This window comes from Kogia breviceps, chromosome 7, assembly GCF_026419965.1.
Source record: "Kogia breviceps isolate mKogBre1 chromosome 7, mKogBre1 haplotype 1, whole genome shotgun sequence".
NCBI classification, from domain to species: Eukaryota; Metazoa; Chordata; class Mammalia; order Artiodactyla; family Physeteridae; genus Kogia; species Kogia breviceps.
The window spans coordinates 54,722,966-54,741,576 of NC_081316.1; the positions used below are offsets into that span (position 1 = coordinate 54,722,966).

General features: G+C 38.6%; 1 protein-coding gene across 5 annotated transcripts in view; it reads right to left on the reverse strand.

Annotated features, from left to right (window-relative positions):
* The window catches only part of CCDC81 (coiled-coil domain containing 81), a 113,536-nt gene that overhangs the window by 70,982 nt on the left and 23,943 nt on the right, over positions 1-18,611 (reverse strand). For all 5 annotated transcript variants that reach the window (XM_067038315.1, XM_067038314.1, XM_067038317.1 and 2 more), the window contains 7 exons: positions 15,185-15,246; positions 13,426-13,582; positions 9,634-9,890; positions 7,074-7,153; positions 4,919-5,040; positions 3,301-3,424; positions 280-373 (listed from right to left, as the gene is read on the reverse strand). In XM_067038315.1, the coding sequence (XP_066894416.1) occupies positions 280-373; positions 3,301-3,424; positions 4,919-5,040; positions 7,074-7,153; positions 9,634-9,890; positions 13,426-13,582; positions 15,185-15,246 (896 nt within the window). The remainder of the gene's footprint in view (positions 1-279; positions 374-3,300; positions 3,425-4,918; positions 5,041-7,073; positions 7,154-9,633; positions 9,891-13,425; positions 13,583-15,184; positions 15,247-18,611) is intronic.

An 18,611-nucleotide genomic window follows, 5' to 3' on the forward strand; every position in this document is an offset into this window, starting at 1 on the left:
GATTTTCAGAGAAGACCCCACAAATATTCCAGAGAATTTAATAAACTCTTGCCTGAACAGATGTGTTTATAGCAACTGGAAAGTGGAGATCTCCCAACCCTATTTCTGTGAACTAGTAGATTTTGACTAGTAGGTAGATTTATCACAGTCCAATTATGGGTCCTGAGTACTTGAGCCATACCCATATATTAAAGAAAGAGCAATTCCCAGAATTCTCTCTGAGAAACAGAAGTCAGAAGAAGATTCTGACTGGGTTTTGTTTCTTTGAAGACACTGTACCTGTCCTGCCCTATTATGATCCTGGCAAGAAGTGGTTGGAGAAATTTTAGGCATCATTTCGTTGTCATTTTTCAGACCACCCAGAGATCGTAACCTATAAAAAACAATGTAACATTAATTAATGTTAATGTAGTTTGACATCAATTATCATCAATTATTAATGATAATTTTAGAGACAAGTATAAATATAAGAAAATGAAAAATATCTCAGTGGTTTTCTTTAGAGTATCTACATGTATAGAGGTTAAGAACCCAGGCTTTATATCAGATAAACCTGAGTGGGTTCAAAGCCCAGCTTTCTTTATTAGAAGCTGACTGGCATTAGACAAGCTGGGTAATCTTACAAAGTCTCAGTTACCAATTCAGTGAAATTGGGATAAAATTTATTCATTCTCCAAAAATTTATTGAGTGTTTACTATATGTACTGCTCTAAGCATGGGAGAGGTAGTAAAGAACAAAATACACACACAAAAAGCTCTGTCCTCATGGAATTGACATGCTGATGGGGGTAGACAGCCAATAAACAAGGTAAATGAGTGAATTCTATAGTCTGTTCAGCCATGCAATGCTGGAGGAATGGAGTATTAAATCATGAATAGAATGGCTAGGGAAGTTTTCACCAAAAAGGTGAAATTTGAGCAGATACCTGAAGGCAGTAAAGGAATAATAATAATCAGATATCTGATGGAAAAGGGCCTAGCAGAGCAAATGAGCACTAAGGCCTTGAAGTGGGAGCATGCCTGTTCTCAGTATGGCTTGAGGAAGATGAGTTAGTGGGCGAAAAGTAGGAGAGAGGTCAGAGATCAGGCAGGACCTTTACGGCCACAGTAAGGACTTTAGCTTTTACCCTGGGTGCGTGGAGGGTACAGTGTCCAGTATTAGCAAAGCTGTAGAGGACACAGCAGTCCCTCACATTACTGCTACTGGGGAGATAATTTGGTACAATCTTCCTGAGGATAACTGGTAATGTGTATCAAAAGCGTGAAAAATGGGCTCAGCCCTTATCTCTGAAATTTCACTTCTAAGTTTTTATCCTACAGAATACGCAGGTGTGTGCAAAGAATTGTGTGCGATTATATTTGTTACAATATTATTCATAATATAAAAAACTAAAAACCATCTAAGTATCCCACAGGAGATGAGCTAAACAAAAGGTTTAATCAATGAGATGATGAGCAACCATTTGTTCATGTTTTTGAATATTTAAAGCCATAGGGAAATTTTCACCACTTTTTGTTGTGTAGCAAAGGTTCATATGACATGATCTCAGTTTTGTTTAAAATGTATCTCTATGTTTCAAGTATAAATATATGTACATATTATATATGCATTGAAATGAAGGATGTACACCCATAACGTTACAGAAAGTTTCCTCTATTTAGTGGGGTTATAGGTGATTGTTTTGTATCTCTTGCTTTTTCTCATTTCTTCCAAAATTTCTGTGATAAAGATGTATTACTTTAGTAATCAGAAAAAATCCAAAAACCAAAAAAAAAAAAAAAAACATTGTTTGGTCAACTTCTATAGGAAGCCTTTACTAGGAATCCCTAATAATTACTCCCTCCTCTTTGCAGCCTCTGTACTTTCTTTTGTTATCTTCATCACGTGCATTATTTCTTTAGCCTCAATCTCTCTACAAGACTAAGTTTATGAAAGTTGGTTTATATGTCTTTTATGTCTCATAGCTTTATAGCTTCAGTGTCCAAATAGTGCCCGGCACACAGTGGTGCTCAATGTTTGTTGGATTGAGCTAAATTCCAAAGTACTAGACATTTAATTCTCAATTATCTTCCATAATGAGATTACTCAAAAGAAGTATGCCTAGGGTTTTGAACATGACTTTAGGAATCCACAAAGCACCTAAATTACACATATGATAGCTGATATATTGTGACATTAATAAATTGAAAGTTGACAGCACAGTGAAAGATATATAGTAGATGCTCAATAGATACTTATCAGAACCATAAGTTCTGATCTGAGATCTTAAAAAGTATCCTACACAAAGGGAGAGAAGAAAATAGAAATCTTCTGATATAAGAAGAAAACAGGACCATCATAAATTGTAATACATTCATTTGCTCAAAGAACATTTATTGAGTGCCAGCCACGTTTGGCAAAAATGCTTTCCAATTTGATCTAAATATGAACCTGTGTCACATCATATATCCACACACTCAGAAAACAACACAGGTTTTCCCAAATCCACAAGGAAAGTTAGACATTTCCTCCTCTGTGCTATTTTGTTTCCACCTCTGTCATAGCATTTATCCTACTGAATCATATTGTTTCCACCTCTGTCATAGCATTTAACCTACTGAATCATAATTTATCACTCTGGCTTTCCCACAGATTGTGAACCCTGGTCGTCTTGATTATCCCCAGCACCTAGAATGTAGCATCAAGAATAGTGGATGATATGTATAACTGATTCACTTTGTTGTAAAGGAGAAACTAACACACTATTGTAAAACAGTTATACTCAAATAAAGATGTTAAAAAAAAAAAAGAATAGTGGATGAAGGAATGAATCAATGAACACTTATTTAAAATTCCCTGCATCAAGATAGGATTTGAAAATATACTTAGTAAAGTGCAACACAAAAATTACCCAGGGACTTCCCTGGTGGTCCAGTGGTTAAGAATCCACATTCCAATGCAGGGGATGCAGGTTTGATCCCTGGTCGGGGAACTAAGATCCCACATGCCACGGGGCAACTAAGGCCATGCACCACCACTACTAAGCCCAAGCACTCTGGAACCCATGTGCCACAATTGGCACTAGAGGAGCCCACACGCCTCAATAAAGAAGAACCCACGTGCCACAATGAAGACCCAGTGCAGGAAAGAGAGAGAGAGAGAAGGGAAGAGAGAAAGAGAGAAAGAGAAAGAGAGAGAGAGAGAAAAGAAAAGAAAGAAAGAAAGAAAGAGAGAGAGGAAGAGAGGGAGGGAGGGAGGGAGGAAGGAAGGAAGGAAGGAAGGAAGAAAGAAAGAAAGAAAGAAAATACTCAGTGCATTACCTTTCAATGTTCGTATTCTTCCCACCACTCCCATTCTGCTCCAATTTGTGCGGGAAACTGACATTTGTTGCTTTGGTGGGGGAGATAGCTTGTCTAATTTGAATTACCGTGGGTGATAAGATCTCTGTAGAATGAATGAAAGTGAGTTTCCTTTCAACTCTACATAGGCAGTTTTTACTTAACACAGATTTTTTAAAACTCATAATTTTACTAGGGAAATTCTTCACATAAGATACACTTTCTTATCTTTAAAATATTGTCCCTTGCCCTAGTGTGGTTAAAATATATATATTTTTTGCTGTATACTTATTACATGCAAAGCTCTGGCTGGGCACTTTAGAAAATACAAAGAGGCAAGTCTCTGCCCTTAAAGATCTTTCAATAAATACAGTTGAAGAGGAAAAATAAGATATAAACAGAAAACATGAGAGCTGTCATTTGTGGAGGTCTTACCACCTGCCAACAGTACTAAGTGATTTACACACATTATATAAATAGCAACTCAGGACAATGATGCAGAATGTCTAAATCTCAAATAAATGGTGCAATCTCTAATGTTCAGAGAAGAGAGAAGCCACTTCAGAATCCACTGATGAGAGAAGTTTTCATGGAGAAAGTGAGATGTGAAAAGGGTACAAAGAGGAGAGTAGGATTGGGATAGACTGTAAAAAAAAAAAAAAAAGGAAGGGAATTCCAGGCAGGAGAAAAAGCGTGAACAGAAGCATGAAGTTGAGGAAGGGCAAGGCATGTTAGAAGAGCATAAATAGACAATTTTGCTCAGAGAAAGAGTCTGTAAGGAACAGTGACAAATGAAGCTAAAGAATGAAAGCATGTGAGTATCATGCTAAAAGTTTGTATGTAATCCTGTAGGCCACATGTCACAAAACCAACATTCACAAGCCAACGTTCACCCATTGATATATATTTTGTTTGGCCCAGTTAGCATTTTTGTTTCAATGTAAATTGGTTGCCAAAATTTAACAGCCAGTAGATTTCATATGTCAGGATATCTGCTTCTCTTGAAGAATCAGAAAATGTGCTACCACTTGGCCCACATTTCCACAAATCAATAATCTGCTAGACTACCTTATCAAAGGGTAGTTTGGCAACCCCTGGGGATCCCTAGGATCCTTTCAAAAAGTCTTTGAAGTCCTAAGATTTTCTTCACATTCTTCAACCAAAACAACATATCACACCGGATTATATGAAGATGCAGATATCAGAATCCACTATCTTCTATAAAGCCAGATATCAAAGATAGAAAACTACCTCTCTTCATTTTTCATAAAAAATTATTATTGATGCTAACATGTCTCCCTATCATGTGACATCCAGCCCAGTTCATGCATTTATGTTAGCTGCCTGGACCTTGTAGGCAGCTGAGTTCTGAGCCGTGCAGAGCCAGCAAAGAGATCACAGTTTAAGCGTCTGAGAGTCATAAAGTGGTTAAAGTGAGATACAAGATTCCAGGAGTAGAAGATGTTTGTTAAAGAGAAGAATACAGTGATTATTCATGAAACTAACTTTATTTATTTTGGCCATTGAAGTTGCTAAGCAGTATGGCTTGGCTCATAAGTAGTAAAGAGTGACAGATTATACCCAGAAATCATCGACCTACCTCGGACACCTTCTTCTTTGTCTGACTGGTCTTTTAACTTGCTCTTCCTTTGTCCATTCTGTCCACCTTCTTCTACAGTGGTCTCCATAGGCAGTTTGTTCCTCATCTCCTTGAGCTCAATCCTAGGAATGAACCAAGATATTTGTCTATAGGTGACTGTGTAAACTCTCAATTCTGAGAAGCAGCCAAGCTTGCTCACTGATTCTGAACGAAATAAGCCTACTTCTCTCAAGGAGGCAAGTGCTTTTATTTACTAAGTACAAATCATGGACTCATTCTCTTTGGGAGCCAACCATGACCCTCCCCCTTTTTATATAGACACATTGCTTTGAAGGCCTGGATTTAAGTTTTGTTTTTTATATCAGCTTGAATTTGTCTTTTCTAGTTCATAGGCCTGAAACAGTGAAAGGTAGTCATTGGATAGCTTGAAGGCAAGGATTCATAGCCTGGTAGGCAGGGTACGCCCAGAAATAACCACTCCTCTCCTCCCTCTTTCTCCTCCCTACTTCTCCATCCTCTCCCCAGGCAAAAGTGAGGGACTTGCAAAGGCAAGGGAGGAAGGGGTTTGTTTAGTTGGTGTGTGTAGTTGTAGATTTTCTTTGGTCTCAGGAACGGAGTGCTGGGTTAGAGTTGGAAAGGAAGGGTGGGGCAGAGGTGGTACTTGCAGTAAATTCAAGGGCCAAACTTCAAATAAATGAAACAGCTACAGTTGTTTTGAATATCTGAGTCCTCATGTCCATTTCTAGGCTCTCTATTTGACAGGAACTTCCATCTCTGTTCCTTAACTAACTGCAATTATTTCCCTCCTGGATTGCTTAAGCCAAACTATGTCCAAGAGGACAGCCAAATTTGCCTTCCAAAATATAATCAAAATAAAACTATTTGGAAACCACTGATTTATATTTAATGAGTAAGGCAACACGCTACAATGGAAACAACACTGAAACAGTCAGGAGCCATGGTTTTATTTCTGGATTGACCCCTCAGTTTTGTAACCATTTCATCTGTAAGATGAGGGGATTGGACTCATTAATCTTTAAGGCTTATTCTCCCCCTTACACTGATTTTGCTGAGGTCTGTGGCATACAGTTTTTCCAGGAAGGACATGTCCCAAACCAACAAACACAAGAGGATGTCACAGACTCAAAAACATAAGAAAAAAAAAAAAGAGAGAGAGAGAGAAAATAATACTTTGGAAAGCTGGTTACTATTTCCCAAATTTCCTTTACCCAAAATGCATAGTAGTTAATGGCACAGCAATTAAGATTAAAAACATGATTAAGAGCTAATAATGGGTAAGTAATGAACAAACTGGAAATAAAACCCAAGTCTCCTGACTCCTGTTCCAGTGCTTTTAATACTGCATCCTGTCATTTCACTTGTTAAAAAAAAAAAGAATTCAAATTACATGCTGTACACCTAAAACTAACACAACATTGTAAATCAATTATACTCCAATAAAATTTTTTAATTAAAAATTTTAAAAGGAATTAAAATTACAATTAATTTTGCTCCTCTATAAAATGAATAAAATTATAATATGTATCTCAAATGGTTGTAGTAAAGATTAAACACAAGACTACCGAGAAAGTGCTTAACAATACCTAGCATCTAGTAAGTGCTCCATAGATGATAACTGTTATTGTTATTATTATCATTATTGTTATCATTATCATTATTATAATCATTGTCAGCAGCAGCCGCTGGTAATGCCCACTGTGCTCTTGGAGTGAAGCTGTACCTTGTCTTTCTAGCTGCTTCAGTGGTAAAAAACAGCTCAGAGAGGAGGTAGTCTAGACTGCAGGACAAGGAAGAAGCTAGGTCAGAGGAAGGGGTGAAAGGTAGAGCAAAGCCCAGCAGGTGAGAAGAATTTTACTAATACTGCAAAGACTAAGGTTGGTGGGAGGTAGTATGAAAATTTCCAGGGAACCAAGAGTAGTTTAAAAAAAGAGTATCCTAAGTGCCGTTGTTTTTTAACTTAACTACAGAAAGTGTATGCAATAAACTCTTATTTGTTGGAGCACTGAGAGAGCAACAGAGAGAGATAAAGAGAGAGAATGAGCTAGAAAACTCAAGTGTGACACACTGTCCAGTTCCATCAATAGGTCCCCAAGGATTGCTGTGCCTGGAGGAACCTGTGGAGGAAAGCACTGACCTTGGAAATGAAAGCATGCTGTTGGGCCGCTTCCCCAAGGATTTTCTGCTAGACAACACTGAGTCCACAGTATCAGGCCTCTGGGGACAGGGAGAGAGACAGGTTATACTCGTGCTGTGGTCCAGGACACAGAAAAATCAGAGCCACAGGGTGCTCAGAAGACTCAGACTACCATGATACTCTCTACTGTTATTTTTGTTTAGTGCTCAAAGCCTAGAGCTTAAAATGCAATGAGGAATGATCTCATTTATCAAAGTAGTCACCCTGCATGCTCGCATACCAATTCCATTGATGCTGCCTTTTCCATTTCCTCCTTGGAAACTGCCCTCAGAGTTGACAGCTCCTTTCAGACATCTTTAAGAGGACTTATTAAAACTCTTACGAAAATGAGCAAGCTGGCTAATTCCACTCTTGACCCCAATAACTCTAAAATTGGATAGTTAAGAGAGTCAGGCATCCTCATGTTTAAATCTTCACACTGCTAACAGCCACATAGCCTTAGACCCTAGGTACATGGGGATAATAGTAGGATCAGATTCACAGGATTTTTATGAGGTACTGTATATAAGTGGCTAGCACATATAAGCATTCCACAAATAGTGGCTATTATAATTATTATATATAATAATATTCTAATATATAATATATATGATTTAAATTATAATTATATAATTATAATATATAAGTTATAAAATATATAATAACGGATAATAATCACATTATTAAATTATACTAGTATAGAATGATATATTAAATTATTCTTTTTGGATTAATGATATGGTTTATAGAAGGCTTTGAAGGGGATTCCAAAAGTAGAAGTTTTAAAAATATTTCGAGCAGCATCAAAAGCAGCATCAGAGGGCTTCCCTGGTGGTGCAGTGGTTGAGAATCCGCCTGCCAATGCGGGGGACACGGGTTCGTGCCTCGGTCCGGGGAGATCCCACATGCCGCGGAGCGGCTGGGCCCGTGAGCCATGGCCGCTGAGCCTGCGCGTCCGGAGCCTGTGCTCCGCAACGGGAGAGGCCACGGCAGTGAGAGGCCCACGTACCACACACACACACACACACACACACACACACACAAAAAAAAAAAAAAAAAAAAAAAAAAAGCAGCATCAGTGAAGTTAGCACACAGCTTCCCAAGAGAACTCTTCTGCAGGACAGCACTCAGGTTTACGTTATGGAACATTTGGGAGAAATACAGTCACTCTCACAACTTTATAGCAGTTTCCCAAAATGTGTTTTATAGACATTAACAAATATTGACTCAACCTAAAGTTCCATGATTAAATACATTCGGGCAGTTAAAGCAGCTTCTTTCCGCCAGACCTCTCAGATCCTTTAACATGCCCATGTGCTTTGGCCTCCAGACCGCTTTTTCATAGACTATCTCTCAAGACTAGTTCTTTTGGAAAATGCTCCTTAAAAGGTACGTCTTAGAGTGCAGCAGTCCAATTAAAACATTATCCTTTCTTTTAAACACATATTGAAGCTTACAAATTTCTGTAGAATCCCTGAGGGTGAGAGATAAAGCAGCACTTTGGCCTTGCTTCTGGTTTTGCAAATCTTGCCTATGTTTTTATGAAAAAGAGAGGGTGATACTTGTGTGTGTGTTTCCACTTTGCACACACAGGTTTGGCATCCCTCTTAGCAATCCTGTATGAAGCCAGAGTGTGGCAAAAACACCAAGAGCTTCATTATGCACAACTCCATCTCCTAAATACCCATCCCAGAGCACCACGAAAGGAGAAATTAGAGGGTAGAATTAAACCATATGTATAACCTTTCCTTTCATATTTTTTTCATTTAAAAGTCTGGCTTTTGCTCTATGGGACACAGGATTATATAACATTCATGATAATCCAATTCGCTCATACAAACTTAGTACATTAAGATTCAGTTAGTCCTGTTGATTGACTGTTTAACTGCCTTCTTAAAGTCTATGTCCAACTTAGCATGAAGGTCACACCAGCTACTTAACGGTTAACAGTGATGGGTCAATTATGAAATTTCTTCTACAACAATGCAAATTAAAAGCTAAAGATACATTTCCATGACTTGAATGTGATTTTTCTGTAGACTTTCATTGAAATAAAATAATGTAATCAGCACAAAAAGAGTAATTAGGAAGTCTGGGCTTGAATTTCAGTTCTATGGCAGGGCACCCTGACTTCAGGTTCCCACATAACCTCTCTGAGTCCCCATTTTTCTCATTGGTAAAATCAGGATAATAATTCTGGTTTTATAATGTTTTGAGACTCAAATGAAATAATATATGTGGAAGAATTTTTTAAACCATAAGGTATTATAAAATGTTCAGAATTATAAGAGTTTCTATCACTATATTTTTCAGGTGGCATTGACTTAAAACTTAAAGTTCCTTATAGCACCTCTAACTTTTTTGTCAGAGAGATAATAATCTATAAACAAGTACTTCTTTGACTTAGGGTAACTGCCATTTAAAATATGTCAACCTTAGTTTTTCTTAAAGATGACCCATTTACAGATGATTCAGAGCTACAATCAGGAAAGGGGTTAGGAGAAGGAAAATATCAATTTACATTTGCTAGGGCTCTCGCCAAAGTCTCACTTCCATCCATTGTGCAAAGGAAGTCCTTATAGAATCTCATCTTCACTTTGCCACCTGTGATCACAAGGACCCCAATTCCTTTGAATGTAAACTCCACGTTTTGTTTGGTGGAAATGGATCGTGATAAAGAAAGCAACTTCTCCTTCACACATCTTTCCACCATATCTCTGTTAAATGGACCCTCTAGGGATATCATGGCAAAATTAAGTGGAACAACTGGGATATCACCTAGAGGAGAAAAAGACAGTTGGGGTGAGGGGAAAGAAGTGGAAATTACAACAAGGACATATACACACTCACAAATAATTATCTGATTCTCACTTAATACTCAAAAATAGAACTGTCCATGTGAAGCCTTTAGTTGTACCCTACTAATAGATATTAATCAATACAATTTTCCCTAGAAGTAGAATGTTTTTTGCTTAAAATAAGAACAAATAGCTTCCTAAGCAATACTCCAGACAAGATTTTTATTTTCCCTTGGAGACATATTTATAACTAACTGTTCCTCTTCATCAGAGGGTTTTCTGAAGTTTTCAGTCCCCTTTCAGGACACGCTGCAGCAATATTTGCCTCTCCCCTCCAGTTATCATATCATTTTTAAATGATTATAAATATCTACAAACATTAAGTGTTTTGAAAAGATAGTTATCTCCACTAGAAGTTACCTTTCAAACAAAAGTGGGTCTTATCAGAGGGTATCAGTCTGAGTGACTTGCAGACAGCTTTTCCTCTCTAATGAGTCCATAAATGGCAGTGCAGGGGAATATGGTTATATCTAGCATGAAAGTCAGCACAGGGTCTATTCAACTAGAACAGATATAGGAGCTATGCACGGTCCACAAGTCAGAAAAGAGGGAAAATAGGAAAGATGATCAAGATGATAAATTGAAAGAGAGACAGTAGACAAGGTCCACTGATAGAGGACCAGGACAGAGAGAAGATACGGACATTCTAAACATTCACTCAGCAAAACATTAATTTAGAGCCTTTCCAATGTCTACTACTGCTGGAGGATGAGAATTACCAGCTCTACAATACACAAGCTTCCCTATATCAGCCCACAGCCTCCTGCACAATTTAATGGTGATTCTATACCATCTCCCCCTAGATTCTCCCCTCCCATTTGCCCAACGTCTATCTGCAATCTGTCTTCCAGCCCATTTATATAAGGATGCTGTCATCTCATGACGGACAAGCCAGCAGACACGTTGCAAATCTCATTCTCATGACTTCTCTGTAACTTCTGCGGGCTATACCCTCGCTTTTCTCTTGTATCCATGGCACCACTCTTTGCTCTCCAATTTCTTCCTCCTTGGTCTCTTTTGCTGGCTTCCTTCCCCTTCTGCTTCTTACAAGATGGTGTTTGTTTTAAAAGGATTTTGTCTTTGTCTGTCTCCTCTTCTTACTTTATATTGTCTCCTGGTTAAATTTATCCTAATCCTGACCTCTAGTCTCCAACCCTCTCCTGACCTCTGAAATTATCTACACCTAAACATCCTGAAAGGAATCTCAAATTCAACATGTCCAAAAGCAAACTCATTATTTTATCTGCCACCACAGCCTGCCTTTCCCCTTCATTCCCTATGGCAGTTAATGGCATGAGTATCCATCTATTCTCTGAGAAATCTGAGTCATCCTAAATACCTTCCTTCCTCTTGCTACCCACCGCTCTCCACTGGTAACAAAATCCCACCAGTTCTACACCTGAAATACCTCATGAGTAGATTCCCTCATCTTCCTCCGGATAGCCACTGCCTACATTCAGGCTTTCACATATTTTACCAAACTACTTTACTTAAAAGAGCTACCTTCCTAAACTAAAAACTGGACCAGTACAAGATAATCCCCTGCTCAAAAAATGTCAGTGGCTCCTAAGTGCCTAGAGGATGAATTCCATAGTCCTTATCAAACCATATAAGGCTCCTCACAAGTTCACACTTACAAACCTCTTACTTGCCTCCACAGTCAAATGCCCTGGCCACACAGAAGCACCTGTTATTCCCTTAACACGCTTCACTCTTTCCCTTATGCTTGAATTGTTCACACTGTTCCTGAAATGCCTTCCACTGCCAGCAAAATCTTATCATCCTTTAAGACCTCCTGGCATGTCATCCTCCTAAATCTCCCCAAGCAGAGTTAGGCATCCTCCCCTCTGGGCTCCTGTGGCATTGATCCAGTTCTGCTCAATGATCCAGTTCTGATCAATGTTGCTTTTACAGCACTTAGTCATGTTGTATCATTTTCTTATATATTTATCTACCATGCTAGATTCTGAGCTCTTCAAAGCAAGGACCATGTCTTAATAATCTTTAAGAATCACTGTACAATGTTTTATTAGTTACCTAATTAATGATGAAGAATCGTCACCCCAAAGTTAAACTGTCGTGAATTCCCTGGCGGTCCAGTGGTTAGGACTACGTGCTTTCACTGCCAAGGGCCCGGGTTCGATCCCTGGTTGGGGAACTAAGAGCCCACAAGCCGTGCAGCATGGCCAAAAAAACCCCGCTAAACTGTCTTTGTTCTTATGAATGAGTTCAATCATACCTGTTTAATTCTGAAATTTCCTCCACCTCCTAAAAAAATTAATTATAAATCTAAAGTACTTTTTTGGACCACACTACAAAATCCAAGATGCAAAATAAGCCCTGTTCTAAGGCACAAATGTTTTTGCAAAAAAAAATTGGCTTTATTTTCACGTCATTTGGTAGGTTTTTGATGAATTAGGATATTATATTTCTTCTGTCATAAAATTCTAGGTTAAAAAATAGGCTGGAAAATCTGTCAAACTCACCATACAGAATATATGCATAATGAATTCTAAGTATAGTTTATTGGTGTTTGTTTGTTTTTCCAATATATCATTTTTTGGTGGAAAGTTACTCTGAAAATTAACCTTCAGGGTTGTTAACATAAAGGAAAGTTTTAGCCTTTTCCCCTGTTGGCATTGGGGGTAGACAATCTCTCTTCATCCATATATGAGTCTGATGCACGAAGGCATGATAAGGAAGATCAAAAGGAACACAACCAGAAATTAGGAAAGAAGCCCCCAAAGGCCTCTAAGTAACCAGGGCAGGTGTCACAAAGCCACACATTAAAGCTGGAATTCAAGCGTCCTGTGGCAGGCATCACATCTCCCACTATGTCTCTAGCACCTGGAACAAGGCCTGACACATAATTGGCCCTCAGTAAATATTTGTGGAAGGAAGGAAGGAAGGAAGGAAAGAAGGAAGGAAAAGAGGGAAGAAGGGAGGGAGGGAACAAGGAAGGGAAGAAAGAAGGAAGATTTTAGGGTATGAGAGATGTGTACGGTATTAAGTCTTTACGGAATTATTAAGCTTCTGATAACTTTTAAATTTTAATAATTTAGATTATATATAATAGAAACACAGTAGTCTTTTCCTAGCTGATATTAACTGTGATTCTTCCAACCTGTGACCCTAACTTTCTCTTCTTTATAACCACTTTTAATTTCTTAGGATCTGAAATATGAATAAAAATCTGTATGACTTGGTGATGTGCTTTTATATAAATTTGCCTTGATGTCACATCAGGTTTTAAGTTACTGAGATTTAAAATGGCCCGCAGGAAGACTGTATATAATTTCCTACCTTGGCCGTTCTCTCTGCCAAATGTACCACGTGAAAAGAGAGCTCCTCAAATCAGAAACCAATAAAGCAGCAACTGGGCAAGCTTTGCCCTTTCATTTTTATCCCCAGGCTGGTCACCTTCTGGGAAAGTCTTAAAAATGAAATATATTTACCAGGAGTATACACTTTGTTTTGTTTGAGTCCATGGATCTGTACTAACTTCTCCACCATGATAAACACGGGTCTCTGAATTAGAATAAACTTGTTGTTTCCCACATCAAGTTTTTGTCTCGTGAAAGTGAAAGTTCCAAGTCCTGGAATCTGAACTCCCTGAGCAGACAAAGAAGGGGAAAGAAAACAACAAAGAAAATTCACTGTAAATAATCCTTAGCACTGTTATCACAAAAAACATGAAGGGAATTAAGCGTGGGCCTTAAAATTCAATGATCTTTATGATTCCTTACAGCTTCAGTATGTTACGACTCTAAGTTTCCAAATAAGTATAAAATATATCAATCCACGATGCTTTTCTGATCCGTCATCTCCATATCATTCAAAGGCTATGAGGACGAAGAAAACTTGTATGGATGCCATAGCTGCTTTTAATCTATATCTAAGATTACTCTTGTCCTAAATTGTGTGACATTTTAAATTTTAATCCCTTGCCATCAGAGGGGGATTTAAGGGGTCATGAGAATCTCTGCTTTCTCATTCTTTTAGGTTTTATGTCCCTCACTTAAAATCAGACAACACAAAACATCCAAGACACATGCTGCAGTGTGGTGACCTTGGCTGAGGGTAGAAGCAAAGACTCCTGGCTCTCACACTGGGTCTCTGTCTCCCTGGAAATATAATACATCAAGGGCTACAAACTCAAATGCCTATAGGAGCAAAGAAAGAATGCAACAGAGTGAAGGTATCAAGCCAGAGAATGTGATGGCTAAGGAGTGCATGCCCCATCTAAAGGGGAAAGCCCCTTGTCAGCTCCAGCCAAGTGTCAAATCTAGGGAAGGAAAACTGGTATCGTTAATCTGCTGATTTTCTGAGAAATAAATACAAAACTTTGCATAAACTCTTCCAATTTTAAGTGCTCATGACTAATTCAAATTATCAGACCAAATAAAATAGGTTTCAAGGATGAATTCAGCTCAAGAGCTGTCATATTGGGACCTCTGAGCAGGGTATAAAACTTTCACAACACCCCAGCTCCCTTCAAACTCGCCAAGCCTACGATCAGTTCTTTGGCATCCAAACTTAAGACTTGATAGGAGGAAAGAGCCCAGCCCTGGGCAAAGTTTCTCAATTTTGGCAAGTTGAGTTCAGTTCCTGACTGCCTTCTTATATTTCAATTAAAATCCAACCCCTGCAAAGAGGCAAAACAAAAAGCATCATATCCTTCTATAGCCACGCCAAGAACTATCAGATCACAGATGCACAGAATTCACCTACTTTGTCTACATGCACCCTGGCTGACCAGCGATGCACTTCCTATCACCAGGGGAGCAGAACTTTCAAATTCATTACCTAAGGGTGAAATCCGTGTTTGTTAAATCTACTACCCACAAGTCCTAAGTGTGAGCATCATAAAATCTCAAAACTGCAAGTTAAACTGAGTGGCTCTAAAGTCTGCTATCCTGCTCCCAGCAAAACTACATGAGACAAAGGAGGAAAGCTTCTTTGACCTCCTACATTAAAATTAAAGTATAGGGCTTCCCTGGTGGCGCAGTGGTTGAGAGTCCGCCTGCTGACCCAGGGGACATGGGTTCGTGCCCCGGTCCGGAAGGATCCCACATGCTGCAGAGCGGCTGGGCCCGTGAGCCATGGCCACTGGGCCTGCGTGTCCGGAGCCTGTGCTCCGCAACGGGAGAGGCCACAGCAGTGAGAAGCCCACGTACCGCAAAAAAAAAAAAAAAATTAAAGTATAAATCCTACCTTGTGTAGGGATAACTGCCGTTCCACGAACTCTGACACATTCCCCCAAATAGTAGAGACTTCTGAAATTCAAAGGAAACAAAAAATAATTTATGAGAGCACCCCGTGATAGTATCTTAGTGTTAATAAATTAAAATGTAAATGCAGAATACAATAACAGTAATCTCTAATTAATTTAGAATTAACAGAAAATAAGGTCATTCTCCAAAGTTAATTTTCCTGGTAAGTAAAGCTTACCCCTTTAAGTTCCCAAAATGTGAAGGAGGAGGAGGAGGAAGAGGAGGAGGAAAAGGATGGGGGAAACGGAGGAAGGGAGGAGGTAGAGGGGAAGAAGAAGAAATTTCTGAAGAAAATATTCCTAGAATAAAGGGAAATCTGTCACTCCTTTCCCTTTATTCTATAAATAGAGTTAACCAAGTATAATATAGCCTTTTATTAATGACCCATTCAACAAACTTCTAAGGGTCTACTCTAGTATCTGATTAACATGCACATTCATTCTTGCACTATTCTATAACACAGGAAGACGGCCAGGGGCCACTAAGGCATGAAAGGCTGTTGTCTGTACATTAACTGTTTCTGTACTTCTATTTTGGCTAAATTCTTGACTCTGCTTTTCACTCTCATTTGTCACTGTTGGACTCCAGCTGTTGCTTCTCTCTGCTACTAGTACTTTGCCCTTTCTGCTTTTGAATGGTCAAAGGGAGGCCTTCTAGGCTTATTTTCTTGTTCTGAGCTGTGTTCCCAAAAAACTGTGGTAGAAAAATAAGTAGTTGCCAATAACTCAAGTGTTAATGTATGATATGAAGGTATACTCTAGTTATAACTAATATTCATAAATATAGAAAACTATGTCTGTGTTGACATTTCCATTCCAAACCTAGTCAGGAAACTTACTCAGTCACCAAGAAAACTAGGGCTGCATGCTACAGTGAGCCAAATGCCAAGATTCTGCCCTTTACTCCAAACCACGATATATAGTTTACGATAATCAGGTATTTCTTCTGTTCTATCCCATCCTACTGCATTTCCCACTGCTCCCCCCCGCACCCCAGCAGACAAAAGGATTCTACTGCTGGCTGCTAAGAACTAAGAAGGGCTTTCAAACAGTCCCAACTGTTTTCTGAGTTCAAATTGTCATCATGACTAAAAATATTATTAATTCACTAATGATACAGAATCTCAATATCCAGACTTACATGGAGACGTTTCAGAGCAAAACTGTGAAGCCTTTCACCTAGACTCATTATATGAAGCTCAAATTTCAGGAAAACAATCTAACCAAAGGAAATGATTTAATTAGGGCCAGGAGAAACTAGATAGCTTGCAACCAAACCCTAGCGGAAAGACTTGACTGAGCTTAATTAGAAATTTGAAGATTGTCTTTCCTCATTTGAATGATACAGTCAAGTCCCCTGTGTCGTTTTACTCTATAAAATCTAATAGGCAAAGTCATATAAGAGCAGAGTTATTATTCTAAACTGAAATTTGATATTTTTCACTGAAGGAAAAGGAAAACATGTACAAGAGTTCCTTTAGAAAGTTTTAGACTCCTGCAATTCAAATGGAATAGATTTGGAAATCTTACAGACTGTGATTTCTAACTTTGATGTTTTCTATATCCCAAAGTATCAGAAAAGGTATCACTAAATCTCAAAAGAAAAATAATTTCAATCCAGTCTAAAAAGCAAATTAAAGAATATGCTACTTTTATATTTTTAGGAAAGCTGAGGTTATTATTTATGTTAATCAAATGCTGAAATACCAAGAATCACAAAAAATAATCCCTGAACATACCTTCTATATTCAATTCAACCTTCATCTGACTTCAAATTCTAAACATTTTGTGCATTCAAAACCATATTTTTAAACACAATGCCAAGTGTATTCCAAGCAGGAATACTGTACCTTATATATATAATCATTACAAAAAAAGGGCCAAGTGCCCATTATGTAAATTATAGAATAATATATACTTGAAATAGATATTAATATCAAAAGATAAGCCCCCTGACTTTATAAGACATCTTCTAAAATTAAAATACTGATATACAAACACAGCAAATTATTACAGAGTGATTTGGACAAGGAAACATATTCCCAGAGCACAGTACAGTGGAAACACCAGTGTGCTGTGTGTCTGAAGAACTACAGCCTTCCTGCCTTCATGGATTGCTAGCTGTGTAGTCTTCAATAGTTTCAACCAGTTCACATCTGTAAAATGATGATGGTACCGTCTAAGTACTATAACTACATAATATTAAACTTTGGTGAAACATATGAAAGCAGCAGGCCTTAATACACACAATGATGAAAAATTAATTTGTGTGTTTTGCTGATACTGGGAGTTTATCTTCATCTCCTTTACAGTGGGTCATTTGTGAAAGCTAAGTAAATAGTCATTTGACTTCGGCTTCTGTCATTCAATCAATAAAGCTCTTGCTAAAATCACCAATGGTCTCCTTGTCAATAAATTCAATGGACTTATTTAATTGTTCACCTCTCTGACCACTCCCTCCTCCTTTAAGTCCCTGCCCTTTTGGCTTTTGTGACACTACTCTCTCCTGGGTTTTCTTCTTGCCTTTCTAGGTATTTCTTCTCAGTCTCCTTTGCAAGCTTACCTTCCTCAACCCAGCCATTAAATGTTGGAGTTTCTCAAGACACAACCCCAAGCCGCCTTCCCCTTTCACTCTATACTTTCTGCCTAAGCAGTCACATCTATGCCCAGGGCTTTAATGACCACCAATATGCAGATGACCCCAAAAGTTTACTTAGAAGCTCAGACACCCTCTGGTCTTTTGAGGTTGCAGACATGTGTACCCAACTGCCTTCTTGGATATCTCACGAAGGCACTTTAACTTGGATTTCCTTCCCTTAAATGTTGTCCTTTTCCCAGGGTTTCAGTCTCAACAAATGGTCCCATCATTTACTCAGTTATATAAGCTGGGGACTCAGAAGGCATCCTTGAAACTCCCCTTCTCTGTCACCTCTATATCCAGTCCATCACTATAATTTGTAGAGTTCTTCTCCAAATAGCCTTTCAGTCTGTCTACTTCTCTCTGTTTTTACTGTTACCAATTCAAACCACGAGTGAATTCAGATGACTCATTCTCACTTAGGTTACTGTTATAGGCATTCTTGACCCTCCAATTCATTCTCCACATTGCCACCACTCCAGTCTTCTCAAAATGCAAACTTGACCATGTCTTTCAGCTCCTCCTTTAGCTCCACTCAAAACACTTAACAGCTTTCCCCCAGGCTGAACATAAAAGCCAACATCCTTAACGTGACTTATGAGGCCATGCCTAACCTGACCCCTCCATTTCCCTACAGCCTCCTTTACGAACACATTCCCTAGTGCAGCTATAGTGCTACAGAGCATGTTGACCTTCTTTCAGCTCCTCAATCACACCATGCTTCCTCCCTC